Source organism: Streptopelia decaocto (genome assembly GCF_964273445.1).
Source record: "Streptopelia decaocto genome assembly, chromosome: 6".
Lineage (NCBI taxonomy): Eukaryota > Metazoa > Chordata > Aves > Columbiformes > Columbidae > Streptopelia > Streptopelia decaocto.
Window position 1 is genome coordinate 41,083,715 of NC_138660.1, and position 15,585 is coordinate 41,099,299.

The 15,585-nt window shown below is 41.3% G+C and overlaps 1 protein-coding gene across 4 annotated transcripts in view; it reads left to right on the forward strand.

Moving 5' to 3' along the window:
- The window catches only part of HIBCH (3-hydroxyisobutyryl-CoA hydrolase), a 44,824-nt gene continuing 29,239 nt past the window's right edge, over positions 1–15,585 (forward strand). For 3 of the 4 annotated variants that reach the window (XM_082056897.1, XM_082056898.1, XM_082056899.1), the window contains exons 1-6: positions 39–149; positions 1,077–1,119; positions 1,866–2,006; positions 3,406–3,490; positions 4,402–4,482; positions 13,425–13,477. In XM_082056897.1, the coding sequence (XP_081913023.1) occupies positions 118–149; positions 1,077–1,119; positions 1,866–2,006; positions 3,406–3,490; positions 4,402–4,482; positions 13,425–13,477 (435 nt within the window). In that variant the 5' untranslated portion in view covers positions 39–117. Of the gene's footprint in view, positions 150–1,076; positions 1,120–1,865; positions 2,007–3,405; positions 3,491–4,401; positions 4,483–13,424; positions 13,478–15,585 lie in introns of all 4 variants that reach the window. The other variant, XM_082056896.1, reaches the window with a different exon arrangement.

Genomic DNA, 15,585 nt, shown 5'->3' on the forward strand with positions numbered 1-15,585 from the left:
GTGATTTGAGGGGAGCGGAGCCCGGCCCGCCTCCTGCTCCCCCGCGCATGCGCCCTCCCCCCGTTCCCCGGCGTACCGCTCACCCCATGACGGCGATCGATCGCGCCGGCTGCCGCCATGGCCGCCCGTGTGCTGAGGCGACTGCCCAGGTAACGGGGAAGCGGCGATGGCTGCCCTGAGGCACTGCCAAGCCTTTCCCGCACCACCCCACATCGCCGAGGGGCTTTAAGTGGCGGCGGGGCGGCTCGGCGGGGCCTGCGGCGGGAGCGCTCCTCTGGGGAGGCCTCTGGTGCCCGGGATTGTAGCCCCCTGAACTGGTGTAAAATACAATTTAGGCCTCAGTCAGTCAGGCCGAGGTTAACTTTTCCATTCTAAAATGAGCATGTAGTTTTGGATGCCGGGCGGTTGCGATGTAGCATGGTAATTAGCTGTGTTTAGTGCTCTGAAGTAGCTGAAATATAAAAGTTACTTGTTGATGTTGACAAACGCCAGGTGGCTGAAGTCCAGCAAGCACCATTGATAACTGTCTTCCTCAATATAATACAGTGACAATAATCTTATTATTTAAGTAACATTGTTCACAAAACATCCAAGCACAGGTATCTCCTTTGAGCCTTGTTCAGGCCCTTAATAAATGTACATACACAAGGATGTAAGGGCAGGTTTGGTGTTCTGGAAGCTTTGGAAATGGTACAAATTTTTGACAAGACCATTTAAAAAACGCTGGTATTTAAACATCCAGAAAAAGGCTGTAAATATTTAAGACATGCACTGCTAAGAATCAAGCGTATACCCCAAGCTCTTTGTCTTGTTACTTCCAGCTTCTAACATGAACACATTGAAACCATTAGTAGGTGGCACTGCTATCTGCCATCTATTTACTAGTAAGCAAATAAGTTGCCAACAGTTACGGTCTCAGAATTGTACTCTAATTTACTTGATTTTAAAAAGGAGAATATAAAACAATTGTGTTCAGAAATTTTTCTGACAAAGCTTTGCTTAACTTAGCCGTCATGTATCTGGGCATTTTGTAGCTGATTTATGTTTTTAGCTATCTTAATATTTTTTTTTTTCAGGGTGAAGCCGTTCAACAGGCTGCAAGTAATATTACAACATTTGGTAAGAAGAGCATCTTGTTTGACTGAATTGGAAGCTTTTAGGACTCTAACTTTCCTGGGAGAGACAGCACATGTGACTTGTTCATATGCTCACAGTGGTTCTGAATGCCATCATTTATTGCTCAGGCATAACATTGCCCATGTATCCGAGCACTTTCTTACAAGTTCGTAGTACACTGCAAATTAAAGCCTAATTATTTTCACCTTGCCTACTTTTGTAGTTCAGGTCTATGTTAGCTTCTGTATTCCTTAAATATAATTCAACAGTCAGTTTGAAACCAGTTGTGAAAATACTTTAGTGATTTGTTCTCTCCTGTTAAAAAAAGTTACTTACAAAGCAATGAGTACATTTGGGTTTGCAGTATCAAACCGCCAATAGAAAACCACGGAACTGTCATTGTTATAATTGTTGCAGGTATTTTCTGAATGTCAGTCTTAAAGAACCATGGTTTTGTTTTTTTGTTTTTAATGAACTCCAATGTCATTGTCAAAGAGTGTGCGGCTCAAAAACTTGTCTGAGGTTTATTACACTGAGGCGCCCAAACATAAAGTGATTTCAAAAAAACTGTTTAGGAAATGCAACTAAAACTTGAAGTACAGCCTGAAAGCCTTACCATGCAATTCCAAAACACATGGTTTATGATCTTAAATAGTGCACTTTGAGAATGTATGTCCATAAACACTTTTGTATGTTACTCAAGGTATCCAACTGATCACATTTGCTTTATGTTTTTTTTGCATGTACAGAAAATGTCTAAGCAAACAGATTCGACAGCTGAAGTGTTGTTGGAAAAGAGAGGAGATGCAGGAATAATAACTTTGAATAGACCCAAGAGTCTCAATGCACTAAATTTTTCCATGGTCCAACAAATGTATTCACAAATAAAGGTTAGTAGCTTCACGTCTGCCCAGCCACTATACATGTATTATCTGAAACCAAATTTGAAATTCAGTCTGAACTCAGTGTGTGGATTTAAAGAATGAAAGTCTGTGTGAGTACATCGTCCAATGAACTCAGATTTATAGGGTGTGAAAGAATAGACAGTTTCCAGCAAGTTGGAAAGAGGATAAGACATGGTCAAAGAAAGCAGCTGTCAGACAAAATTAAATTCAGCATCTGGATAGTTAAAGAGGCACCTATATTAAAACCAGAACTGAATTAAAAGCAAGCAGCGCTCAGCATTTATATGTTCCTTTTGGCAACACCCAGCTGGTCTGTCATGCACACATTCCAAGCTACACAGTGTTGTCACCTCTAGATTTGGTGCACGTTCTGTGGGAAGGCTGCGTGGCTGAAATAAAAGACACAAGCCATTAGGAAGCAAAATACTGTCAGTGTCATTCTTAAAGGAGAACTTTTTGGATTTAGAGACACTTTTTCTACAAGCTAGTGAATTAATGTGACATTTTAAGCATGTAAATAGTGCTTTTAAATTTAATTATATGATCTATTATGTTGCAAATTTATGCATTCTTCAAAGAACATTTAAAGAAATAAATACTTAATCTGTAGTGCTGAATACTGGGCTTTATTTGAAGCACAACCTTAGAAGGTCACATAATTTTAGATACAGTAGCTGGTATAGAGAAATGTCTTATCTCTCTTTTATTCGGGTACACTTGAATAAGGGATATATGAGCATAGTTTAGGTGGGGGGAAAAGCCTGTAAAAGGCATCTTTTTCTCAACACAGTTGCACCACTGCTGGAGTCTTGTACCAGTGTATTCAATTCAGAAAAAAAACAGAACAAAACAAACCAAACCCAAAACATAGTCTTTTTACTTAGCAAAACATCTGCACACAAATTGATTTGATCCAGTCCTTGATTAGCATTGACTGCAGTCGTTTTGACAAAATCTGTCAACAGTTTAATGGTGTTTTCCTTGCTATGCATCTTAGATTTACACAACTTCCGTGATTTGGCCGGAAACATTGTTATTATATTTTCTATATTCCCAGCTTTCTGCCCGAGGATTGTGTTCCCATTGAGGTTTACGTCAGGCCCTCTTTTAGGGAGTGCTGCCTTTCTTCAGAGTTTGGGAGCTCTGCACAGGCATTTTTCTGAAATACGAAACACAGCTCTGCTGGTCTGCTGTGTAGAGGCTGAATAGGACCCCGGAGTGGCAGAAAGACATTGAGCTCTCAAACTTCAGTTTAAGACAAACTATTTTAAATATGGTTTGATTTGCTTTTTCAAAAAGTTAAAAAAGGATTCTAGACTGTATAAAGAGAAAGCATTTTTTGCAAAGCCTTTAACCTTATGTGGAAACATTTACTTCTTTTTAGACTTGGGAGAAAGATCCTGAGACTTTTCTAATAATAATAAAGGGATCTGAAGGAAAAGCTTTTTGTGCTGGGGGTGACATCAGAGGTAAGGACTACAGTCACTTAAACATTTGACATATCTTTGCCAGTTACTATTTTCATTAATTTCCTTTATTTACTGTGACTCAGGTAAACGGAGGCTCGCTACACAACAGGAAGAGAGATTAGTTGTGTTGACTTCTTATGACACCTGGATGTGCAGATGTTATTTGTCAGGAGACAGCTGTCAGAACATTGTATTAAAGAGTAAAAATTGGGCTTTTATTAATAACTGGTAGTATCAGCCAGTCATTCCTAGGAAGAAAGTGTTCTTGTCTGTATTGTTTTCTTCCCAGATTTTCATTACTAACATCTTCTTTACAAGAAATTTCAAGAGTCCTAATAGGTAGCTCTGGTGCTATTGGGCAATTTGTGTCTGATGTTTGAGATGGCTAGATACAGAGCTGACACTGGTAGTCAATGCATCTGTGATTATTTTGTCATTATGAATTGTAGGAAATCTCCAAACTCTGAAAATTAGCAATTGTTTCAAATTTTAGGTAAACAAGTAGCACAGGTTATTGTTAAATTATGTGCTGCTCTAATTAACTTCTCATTTTTAGTATTCAGAGTCTTAAGTATAATCAGTTTTAAGTGACTGTTCTATATATTCATTTGAAGTATCACAAACAAGACTACCAGACATTAGAAGCAGTTCCATACCATAGGAAGTAGACTGCACTTTCACGAGTATGTGACAAAGTCTCCAGCACAGTAGAATTGACTCAAATTTGAAACTTGGCATTCATATTTACGTTTGAGCAAATTCTCTCAAATAAAAAAAAGCAGTATTAAGTTGCTGTTTGATTGCTGTAGGGAAGAAACTGTTATCATGTGATACTTTTTGCTTGTATTACTTGTGATTTTTTACTTGTATTTTCTATTAAACTTATTTTCAAAATTTTTATTTCTCTTAAGCCATCGCAGATGCAGGAAAAGCTGGAAGTAGACTGATACAGGATTTCTTCAGAGCAGAATACAGCCTGAACAATGCCATTGGTATGTTTAATATCAAATTTTGAAGCAACACAGTTTTCATAATAATGGCTTTGAATCTAAATTCACTTGCTCTCTTTGCTAATCTAGAAAAGACTATGATAACATAACAGAAGTAGTAATTTTTTTTTAACCAACTTCAGTACCAGTAGTGTAACATGTCTCATTTTTATACTTTGCATGCAGGGTTTATTTCTTTTGCTAAGATATTTTGACAGCTACCTCATCCCATTCCATTTTTCTGGGTAGTTATATTTCTACTGTGGATGAATTAAGTCTTAGATGCAGACAGTGCACTTCTGCACTAAGTATCATTAGTCTGCTTCAAAGAAGACCTGAGATGAAAATAGATGCACAGAAAATCATTAATATTCAGTCAGAAAGCAGAAGATCAAATTATGTTAAAGCTTTCAATTTAAATAAACTGCATAAATGAGTACCCAGGTGTCGAGGGTTAAGATTGCGGGGTGACAATAAAACCCTGGCAGATGTATTGTTAACCTCCTCTCCCCCCCACTTCCCCCTTTCTCTTGCCCCTCCCTCTCCCCCTTCCCACTCAGGACAGGCGATCGGGAGGGAAAGAAGGACAGAGAGAAGAGAGTTGGAAAAATTAAAGATGTTTTACTAATGCTACTGATAAGAATAGAGAAAATAATACAAAATATACAAAACCAATCTTGGAAGTCTCAGCAACTGCAGAGCCGGCCACCAAAGTCCTGGATTAGACTCTGCAACCAAGCGGAGCTGGATTCAGTCTCTCACTAGGCCTCAGTTCTCAGGGACGACCAGCGAGATCCTCTCCTAAGGTCGGCCATAAGCAGAAGGGAAAAGGGACGAGATCCTCGTGATCTCCCACTTTTATATGAAGTATTCACGTGAATGGAATGTTATACACAGTTGGTCAGTTTCTTGGTCACTTGTTTCTCGTTGCCCCTCTCCCGAGATGTCCATCCATGCTTATCAATATGTTTGCATTCCATTGCTAGGTTTACCAAAACATGTGTCTGGTTCTCCAGGAAAATGCAGTTAATATGAAGGCTTTAGCTGACAGGCAAAATTCACTGAAAGAGAAACTTGTTTTAACAAAACCAGGACATTCCACCCCTTATAATATGCCATTCACTGAATACTTAAACCTTAACAATACAATCTATCAACACAATCTAATTAATCACTACTATTATATATATATATACATATATACACAGGAGTAATTAATCAGTGGACCAATGCTTTAAAAAGTTCATTAAGTTCATTTTGTCACAACAGTCTCCCAGGGCAGGAAAAAATGGTACAAGTGCATCTCATGACCACTGTTTGTGGGTTAAAGACATCAACTTCGAGGAATTTGTCAGGCGCCACTCGAAGAAGCTAGCTCTGGTTTCATCATCACTGTCTTGATCTGAAAGACACTTACTAAATACTGTTAGTACGGCAATTCACATCATGCAGTTCAGTATTGAATATTTTCACCTAAACTCAAATCCCCTTGAGGTACACACCGAACTTCTCCATCCTTAAGCATCACCCACCAGGTGCTGCCAGGTCCCTGGGCAAAAACAATCCCACGAATGGGCTTGCCTTTGCCTGAGGCAGGAGTAACCCAGACTGCCTTTCCTAGCATGTTTTTCATGTGTACTACAGGGACTTTATCTCCTTCTACAGTCCGCAGAATTTCTGATTGGGCAGGCCCGGCTCGATTGGTTGATCCCCTGGTGTTGACCAACCAAGTGGCTTTTGCTAAATGTGAATCCCAGTTTTTAAAGGTTCCACCACCAAGTGCCTTTAGTGTAGTTTTTAGCAAACCATTGTACCTTTCAATTTTCCCAGAGGCTGGTGCATGATATGGAATATGATATACCCACTCGATACCATGTTCTTTGGCCCAATTGTCTATAAGACTGTTTTTGAAATGAGTACCATTGTCTGATTCAATTCTTTCTGGCGTACCATGTCGCCAAAGGACTTGCTTTTCAAGGCCCAAGATAGTATTTCGGGCTGTAGCATGAGGTACAGCATATGTTTCCAACCATCCAGTGGTTGCTTCCACCATTGTAAGTACATAACGCTTACCTTGACGTGTTTGTGGAAGTGTAATATAATCAATCTGCCAAGCTTCTCCATACTTATACTTTAACCATCGCCCCCCATACCATACAGGCTTTAAACGTTTCGCTTGTTTGATTTCGGCGCAAGTTTCACATTCATGAATAACCTGTGAAATAGTGTCCATAGTTAAATCCACCCCTCGATCGCGAGCCCATTTGTATGTTGCATCTCTACCTTGATGCCCTGAAGCATCATGGGCCCACCGAGCTAGGAAAAGTTCACCTTTATGTTGCCAGTCCAAGTCCACCTCAGCTACTTTAATCTTAGCAGCTTGATCCGCTTGTTGGTTGTTTAGAAGTTCCTCGGTGGCTCGACTTTTAGGCACATGAGCATCTACATGACGAACTTTCACAGGCAGGCTCTCTAGCCGAGCAGCAATATCTTGCCACAGTGTGGCAGCCCAAATGGGTTTACCTCTACGCTGCCAGTTGCTTTTCTTCCATTGCTGTAGCCACCCCCACAAGGCATTTGCTACCATCCATGAGTCAGTATAGAGATAAAGTATTGGCCACTTCTCTCGTTCAGCAATGTCCAAAGCCAGCTGGATGGCTTTCACTTCTGCAAATTGACTAGATTCACCTTGTCCTTCAGTGGCTTCTGTAACTTGTCGTGTGGGACTCCACACAGCAGCTTTCCACCTTCGATGTTTTCCTACAAGACGACAGGATCCATCTGTGAACAGTGCATACTGCTTATCAGTCTCTGAAAGAGTATTATACGGTGGTGCTTCTTCAGCACGTTTTACTTCCTCCTCATCTGGAGACATCCCAAAGTCTTTGCTTTCTGGCCAGTCTGTAATCACTTCTAAGATCCCTGGGCGATTGGGACTTCCAATTCGAGCTCGTTGCGTGATCAATGCAATCCATTTACTCCACGTAACTTCGGTCGCATGATGTGGAGAGGGAACCGTCCCTTTGAACATCCAGCTCAGTACCGGCAGTCGAGGTGCCAGGAGGAGCTGTGCTTCAGTACCGATCACTTCTGAAGCAGCTCGAACTCCTTCATATGCTGCTAGTATCTCTTTTTCAGTTGGAGTATAGTTGGCCTCAGATCCTTTGTATCCTCGACTCCAAAAACCTAACGGTCGACCTCGGGTTTCTCCTGGTGCTTTCTGCCAGAGGCTCCAGGTAAGTCCATTATCTCCGGCTGCGGTGTAAAGCACGTTTTTAACATCTAGTCCAGTCCGAACTGGTCCAAGGGCCACCGCATGAGTTATCTCACGCTTAATTTGTTCAAAGGCTTGTCGTTGTTCAGGGCCCCACTCAAACTGGTTCTTTTTACGAGTCACTCGATAGAGAGGGCTCACAATGTGGCTGTAGTCAGGGATATGCATTCTCCAAAAACCTACAACGCCCAAGAAAGTCTGTGTCTCCTTTTTATTAGTAGGTGGAGACATTGCTGCAATTTTGTTGATCACATCCATTGGGATCTGACGACGGCCATCTTGCCATTTTATTCCTAAAAACTGGATCTCTCGTGCAGGTCCCTTGACCTTGCTTCGTTTTATGGCAAAACCAGCATCCAAAAGAATCTGAATTATTCTCTCACCTTTCTCGAAGACTTCTTTCGCTGTGTCGCCCCATACGATGATGTCATCAATATATTGCAGGTGTTCTGGAGCTTTACCTTGCTCCAGCGTGGTCTGGATCAGTCCATGGCAGATGGTAGGACTGTGTTTCCACCCCTGGGGCAAGCGATTCCACGTGTACTGGATGCCTCTCCAGGTGAAAGCAAACTGCGGCCTGCACTCTGCTGCTACAGGAATAGAGAAAAATGCATTAGCAATGTCAATTGTAGCATACCACTTAGCTGCCTTTGACTCCAGTTCAAATTGCAGTTCTAGCATGTCAGGCACAGCAGCACTCAGTGGTGGCGTAACTTCATTCAGGCCACGGTAGTCCACAGTTAGTCTCCACTCGTCACTAGACTTACGCACTGGCCAGATTGGGCTGTTAAAAGGTGAGCGAGTCTTACTGATCACACCCTGGCTTTCCAATTGACGGATCAACTTCTGGATAGGAATCAAAGAGTCTCGGTTGGTGCGATATTGCCGGCGATGCACCGTCGTGGTAGCAATTGGCACCTGCTGATCGTCAACCATCAGCAATCCTACAACAGAAGGATCATCTGAAAGATCAGGCAAATCAGACAGCTGTTCAATTCTCTCAGTGTCCACAGCTGCTATACCAAATGCCCACCTATACCCTCTTGGGTCCCTAAAATACCCTCTCTTGAGGTAGTCTATGCCAAGGATGCACGGAGCATCTGGACCAGTCACAATAGGATGCTTTTGCCAGTTTTTTCCAGTTAGGCTCATTTCAGCCTCTACAACAGTCAGTTCCTGGGATCCCCCAGTCACTCCAAAAATATTGATGGATTGCGTTCCTTTATAATTAGAAGGAATTATTGTGCACTGTGCACCAGTGTCCACTAAAGCTTTGTACTCCTGGGGGTGTGTTGTACCAGGCCATCGTATTTGTACAGTCCAATAAACTCTGTTATCCCTTTCCTCCACCTGGTTGGAGGCAGGGCACCTCTAATTTCTGTTTTGCACAGTCTCTGGATGTGAATTAGAGGTTCCTTCAAGAGCATCAGAATCTCTTCTGCTCCTTTTGTAAACTGGAGCAGCCACCTTCCTAGGAGTTTTTCCTTTGATCTCACGTACTCGTTCCTGAAGTTCTGAGGTAGGTCGTCCATGCCACTTACTCATGTTTTCTCCCTGCTCATGTAGGAAGAACCACAGTGAACCTCTTTTTGTGGGCTGCCTCTGTCCTCTCTCTCGAGACTGGAAACGCCTTTTCCTAACAGCTGAAACATAGGTTTGTGCAGGTCGTGAATGGTATGTGTCTTCTCTGAGTTCTTTGATTTCCTGCAATAGCTTTTCAAACCGGTCATCAGATTTTTCACACAGTTTCTCTACAGCAGAGACACAAGCCCGTAGAGAACCAGCAAGGCTGTCCTCAAAGTTCCGGAGCTGCTCAATCACTTCAGTAATATCTTGTATACCTCGTGATGACCAGACCATTCCTGCCAATGACTTAGCATATGCGGGTGGTGCACTTTGTACAAATCTGCGCCACAGAGGTCGTGTGCAATTGATTCTATCTGGGTCTGTCCCCTCTTGGCTGTTTGGTTCAAAATAGATGATCTCTCGCACAGCTAATTCTCTCAGGAACTGAATACCTCTCTCCATAGTATTCCATTTCCCTAACTTGGATATACAATCTTCCTTGTAGGGAAATCTTACTTTCATAGCTGCCAGGAGTCGGGCCCAGAGAGTAGTGGCATTAGACTCTCTTGAAATTGCCCTATTAATGGTGGAATCTCTTGACAGAGATCCCAGCTGCCTGGCTTCACCACCTTCCAATTCAATTGTTCCTGCCCCATTGTCCCAGCATCGGAGCAGCCAGGTTAAAATATTCTCGCCTTCACGACGACTAAAGTCTTTTCGCAGATCTCTCAGCTCACCTGGAGAAAAGGACCGAGTGATGGTCACTTCATCTCCTCCCTGTCCTGATGATGATGGCCCTTGGGTTGATGTTGGCCCTGTGCCATCATCTGCTGCACGGGTAGTCTTTCTAGTGACTTTCTTACAACCGGCAACTGATGCTGATATGGGTTTACCATCATTTGATTCACTTCCAGAGTCTGAATGACTGTCACAGTGGTTACTGTGGTTACAGCAGCAACAGTGCCCAGTGTGTGAAGAAAGGGGGGCTGCCTTAGCCTGTGAGGCTGGAGAAGTAACGTTATCAGCAATGTCCTTGGGCTGCGTAGGAGCCGTACCTTCAGCCTGCGAAGCCGCGGTTGGCGGGGGGGCAGTGGCAGCAGCTGCAGCCTTTGCTGTTTTGCCCTTTCTTGAGCGGGTAGGAGAGCTTTTTGCTAAAGCTTCCGAAGACGCATCGCAAATCTCAGGACAACAAAGAGACGCAAACCTCCTGTTGAACGCCATTTCTCTTAACAGAAGCACAAACTGACACACATTCAGCAAACCAGATAACACCATCACAGTTCTGTCAAAACTCCAAGGATATTCAAAATTCTCTAAAACATTTGCGAACTCTCCTAGCGAAAAAACGAAAGTATTGTTAGTCAGCCTTTCTAAAGATTCGCTTGACCAATTAGCAAACACAGAGCCGTTCTGCTCTTTAATCTCTCCTGGAGGCTTTTCAAGGTAAAGCAGAAGCGAGTAGAAACTCATTAGAGGCTGCAGTATAATTAAGTAAACTAGTGACAAACCACACAACATCATTATGACCATTGTCCAGTTCCTTGTTGTTATATAATGAATACTTCGATTTAAAAAGAAAGCCCAACACAGATATGGAATCAGTGAGCACAATGTAGAAAACAACTGATACAACTTATGCCATAACATCTTTAAATCAACGTAATTCACTTTGCCTTAATACCACTAAATAATGTCCGAAGCAAACAGACGCGCGAGTATCACAACTCTATGAGTTGGCACCGTGCCAAGAAAACTGAAAGGTACGTTAGAGCAGTAGAAAAGCCAAAAATCTTTAAGTTTACCCCTTTCTCTTTGCCCCACGTTGGGCGCCAATTATCTGTCGAGGGTTAAGATTGCGGGGTGACAATAAAACCCTGGCAGATGTATTGTTAACCCCCTCTCCCCCCACTTCCCCCTTTCTCTTGCCCCTCCCTCTCCCCCTTCCCACTCAGGACAGGCGATCGGGAGGGAAAGAAGGACAGAGAGAAGAGAGTTGGAAAAATTAAAGATGTTTTACTAATGCTACTGATAAGAATAGAGAAAATAATACAAAATATACAAAACCAATCTTGGAAGTCTCAGCAACTGCAGAGCCGGCCACCAAAGTCCTGGATTAGACTCTGCAACCAAGCGGAGCTGGATTCAGTCTCTCACTAGGCCTCAGTTCTCAGGGACGACCAGCGAGATCCTCTCCTAAGGTCGGCCATAAGCAGAAGGGAAAAGGGACGAGATCCTCGTGATCTCCCACTTTTATATGAAGTATTCACGTGAATGGAATGTTATACACAGTTGGTCAGTTTCTTGGTCACTTGTTTCTCGTTGCCCCTCTCCCGAGATGTCCATCCATGCTTATCAATATGTTTGCATTCCATTGCTAGGTTTACCAAAACATGTGTCTGGTTCTCCAGGAAAATGCAGTTAATATGAAGGCTTTAGCTGACAGGCAAAATTCACTGAAAGAGAAACTTGTTTTAACAAAACCAGGACACCAGGCCAGGAGATAACTGCCTTACTTTATTGCTAAGAACCTAGGAGTACATGGTCTTAAAATAACTAACAGCAAAGACACTGGGTAAAGTTTACTGTCTTAAAGGATTTTAAGAAAGGATATTAATTCTTTAGAGTACAAGTTGAATGTTTCAGTGAGAAGAAACTGCTCCAAATGTACTTTAATTGAATACAGTTTTAGTTTTTAAACACTGTAGCTAGTGTTAGTCAGCACAGGAGGAGAGGTGGACATGTTGCCTATCAATTTATGTTGACAGAAGAGCATAGAGTTAGAGTAATTTCTGAGAAGTTATTTTTACTTTGTTTGACAGTTATTCCAGTTATAGGATGTTTGTCATGTACCTTTCTTGCCTTCCTGAAAAAAAAGTTTAAGGTTCACATACCTGGGAAAAACTAGTATTACCATGGCAGTTAGACTAGATGATGGTTGTAGGTTCCTTCCAACTAACTATTCTAGTCTATTCAAATATTAAAAGTGTACATACTTGAAAAGTTGTGGGCTTTTTAATGATTAGGGTGTTTTTAATTGATTAGGGTGTTCTATGTCTATAACGCATGTAATTATAAAGCCTAGATTTTTAATAACTTTGATATGATTGTAGTCCTTCAAGACTGAAATTTCTTCCAAAAAGATTTATTTATATCTTACATTTTACAACTTAAAATATACAGCATTTTCTATAGGAAAAGCATGCTTCTATAGAAATGTAGCTCAAAGACTAACATGTAGAGCCCATCCATTAGCTTACACATTCTGTTTTCTAACTACTAATTTGAAGAACTGAACAGCAGTTAGAAATAGTTCTTTTTTTAAACAAGGTTCTATAGTTGCTGCAGAAAAGCTAGCAACATGGCTGCAGCAGATACCCGTATCAACAATCTGACTGAACTTCAAATCTGACCTGAAAATACTGAATATGAGGCAGCAATTTCATTCACAGTGAACTTCTGAGTCTTTCCATGAATGGTAATTGAAAGCATCAGGTCTCTAGTTTTATGCCTCCTAAAGGCCCCAACAGATAAAGTTGATAGATAAAACTGGTGTTGGTACTTCAGGACATTATCATCACAACCTGCGTGTGCCACATTCAGGGTTGCAACATGCAACAGAGCTGGCAAGACAGAACATGTTTGCATAGCAGTTGTTCATAGTCACATTTTGTCCGAAGCCTCCCAGTGCATCCAGCTTTGTGGTAAAGTACTGGAGCGCTGGGACACACTCTGTGCTGTTAATCCAGGCTGTGAGATGGGGTGAAAGGGAAATTGTTGTGTCCCAGTGTCCTACAGAGCTATTTGTAATAGCCAAATGTGGCTAAATTGTCAGGTACTCACATAACAACCAATCTGACATTTGATGGTTGTATAATGTTCTCTTACAACACTCAGAATCCAGCAAGTCACTAAATGGTGTTTGTTTTCATTGCTTAAGAATTACATTAAATACCTTCATTATAAGTTGCTATTTTACTGTTTAATTTACCATATATTTTCTATTGCTCTTCCTGAAGTAAGACAAGGGGAAATGTGTCATGTATACAGCTAGTCACAGGTCCACTCTTTTGAAGAAAATGTACAATCTTTTTTACATTTCTTACAGCCACTTGCAAGAAGCCGTACGTGGCACTTATCGATGGCATTACAATGGGAGGGGTAAGTTACGTACCTTGGTGTGATATCTGATATATTTTGCTTTAAAGTAATCTAATATTCTGTACTTGAGTTGAATGAAGCTCACGTGTCATTTCAAACATTTCAATTCAAGAACAAGCATCATAATGCGAACCTTTGTCTCTTGCTTGTCAGGATAGATGGCTGCTCTTCCAGTGCTTCTGCTGTCCTTTGACAGCTAACGCAGCTGCTTCCTCTGAGGATCTGGTGACTGAGACAAGGAGCAGAATTCTGTCACTCTAGGAGACAAAGATTTTCAGAGTACTCACGTCCGAGTTTGTAGATCATACAAGAGCTGACAATTTTCTGCTCAAAGTGTATTAAAAAATATAACTATATTCAAATACAATTAAAGGAGATATTGGAAAAATATCATTCTAAGCTATACTCTAAGATACATTAATGAGTTCTCTCTTTTTCCAAGAAATAATCTGGAAATGCATCTATTTTCTCATCTCTACAGTACTCCTAAAATATTACTTCCCCCATGTCCCCACCAAGGCTGCACCTTATTACTATAGCAACCTGGAGAAGAGTCGATCCCATTGCTAGTTACCCTCAGTGCTAATAATTGTTTCAGCAATTGTTGGCTCTAAAGACCATGAGCTGGTAGTTAAAAGGGCAATACCATGCTTTTCTACATGCTAAAATGCTGTTCAGTTTGACAGCTGTTGGATATATTTGCACCATAGCAGGGAGTAGAATACAATAATCTTAAGTTATTTTGAACAATGCTGAAGTTTGTCACACTGTCACTTAGATTGTTTTCTTGCACATCAGTATATGGGTGTACAGTCTGTTTAAATTAAGTTCGTTAAAGACAGCATGCAGAAAGCGGAACACCACATCATCTATCACCTCTCATGACTCTTCCCTTTCCATCTTTCCTTATACATTTCGTCTGCTTTGGTTGTGGTCTTTTCAGCTTGTGATCTAGACATGCAAGAGCTCTCTTCCCCTTTGCTCCTCTGCTACCAAGCCCCAAAGATCTCCACTAGAGAGCCATTTTTTCCTCCCAGTCTGGTATGCAGAAATTGTTTCCAGAATAAAGAGGACTAGTCTTGTAGCTCTTCCTGTGGAAGAAGGTTTGTTTTGAACACAGGAGACCTGAAGATTTGTGGATAAGAGATATTTTATGGAGTTTTGTGTTAGTTTTGAGTGGTGTTCTATGCTTTTCCCTCTCTACCACCTCCCCTGTCTATAGGATTTGGTTTGATCCCTCTAAATGGACTAGTGCTTACATAGGAAAAGTGCATTAGCTCCCATGTTCCCCCCCCGCTCTTCTCTCACCATGTTCAGTGCTGGGAGCTCCGTCAGAACTGACCTTAACCAAACTTCAGGCTTGCATCAGCTGTTTTCTATTATGGTTCGCTGCAGTGGGATTTTATAGATTAAAACCTCTAAAAAAAGCCCTTGAACTTGTCATGGTGATACTATTACCTTGTTTTGCTTGCTGTATGGAAGTACTCGGTACTACTGTAATTATTCACTAGAACTGCATACATTTGAAGGAGTTACTCTATTCAAGGAATAATTAGATGCTTTGTTTTAAATCACTCAGATGCTAGCATATATGTTTTTAACACAATCAGGTCATATTTATTCTGTTTCATATGGTCAAGATCTGACTTACTCCCTACAAGGCAGTGTGGGAGCTAGAAACATTTGCCACTTACAAGCTACAGTAAATGCCTTTAAAAAAATGTCCGTTCAAGCCCTTGGCTTTAAAAGCAAGTGGGTTTAGCTTAGGCTTAAAAATCAAGGGACACCTCTTAAATACTGCAATTTCATTATAGACCATTTATCTATGAATGAAAATGCAACCAAGTCAGTCTCAAACTTGCTAAAAAAAAAAGCAGCACTATGCACATCAAGTGCTCTGTTGTTCTAATTTAGAATAAATTAAAAATCAGACAAGCGAATTAGAAACTCACTAATTATGTGCTTAGATAGTAAAAGTTACTACTGATGCATCGATATCATAGATCTGTGATGGTTAAACTTGGAATTGTATAAAAAAAAATGAACTGTTTCCACTTCAGCATTGTTAGCTAGAGGCTGGTGGATGGCTTTCTTTAGAGTTTAATTAG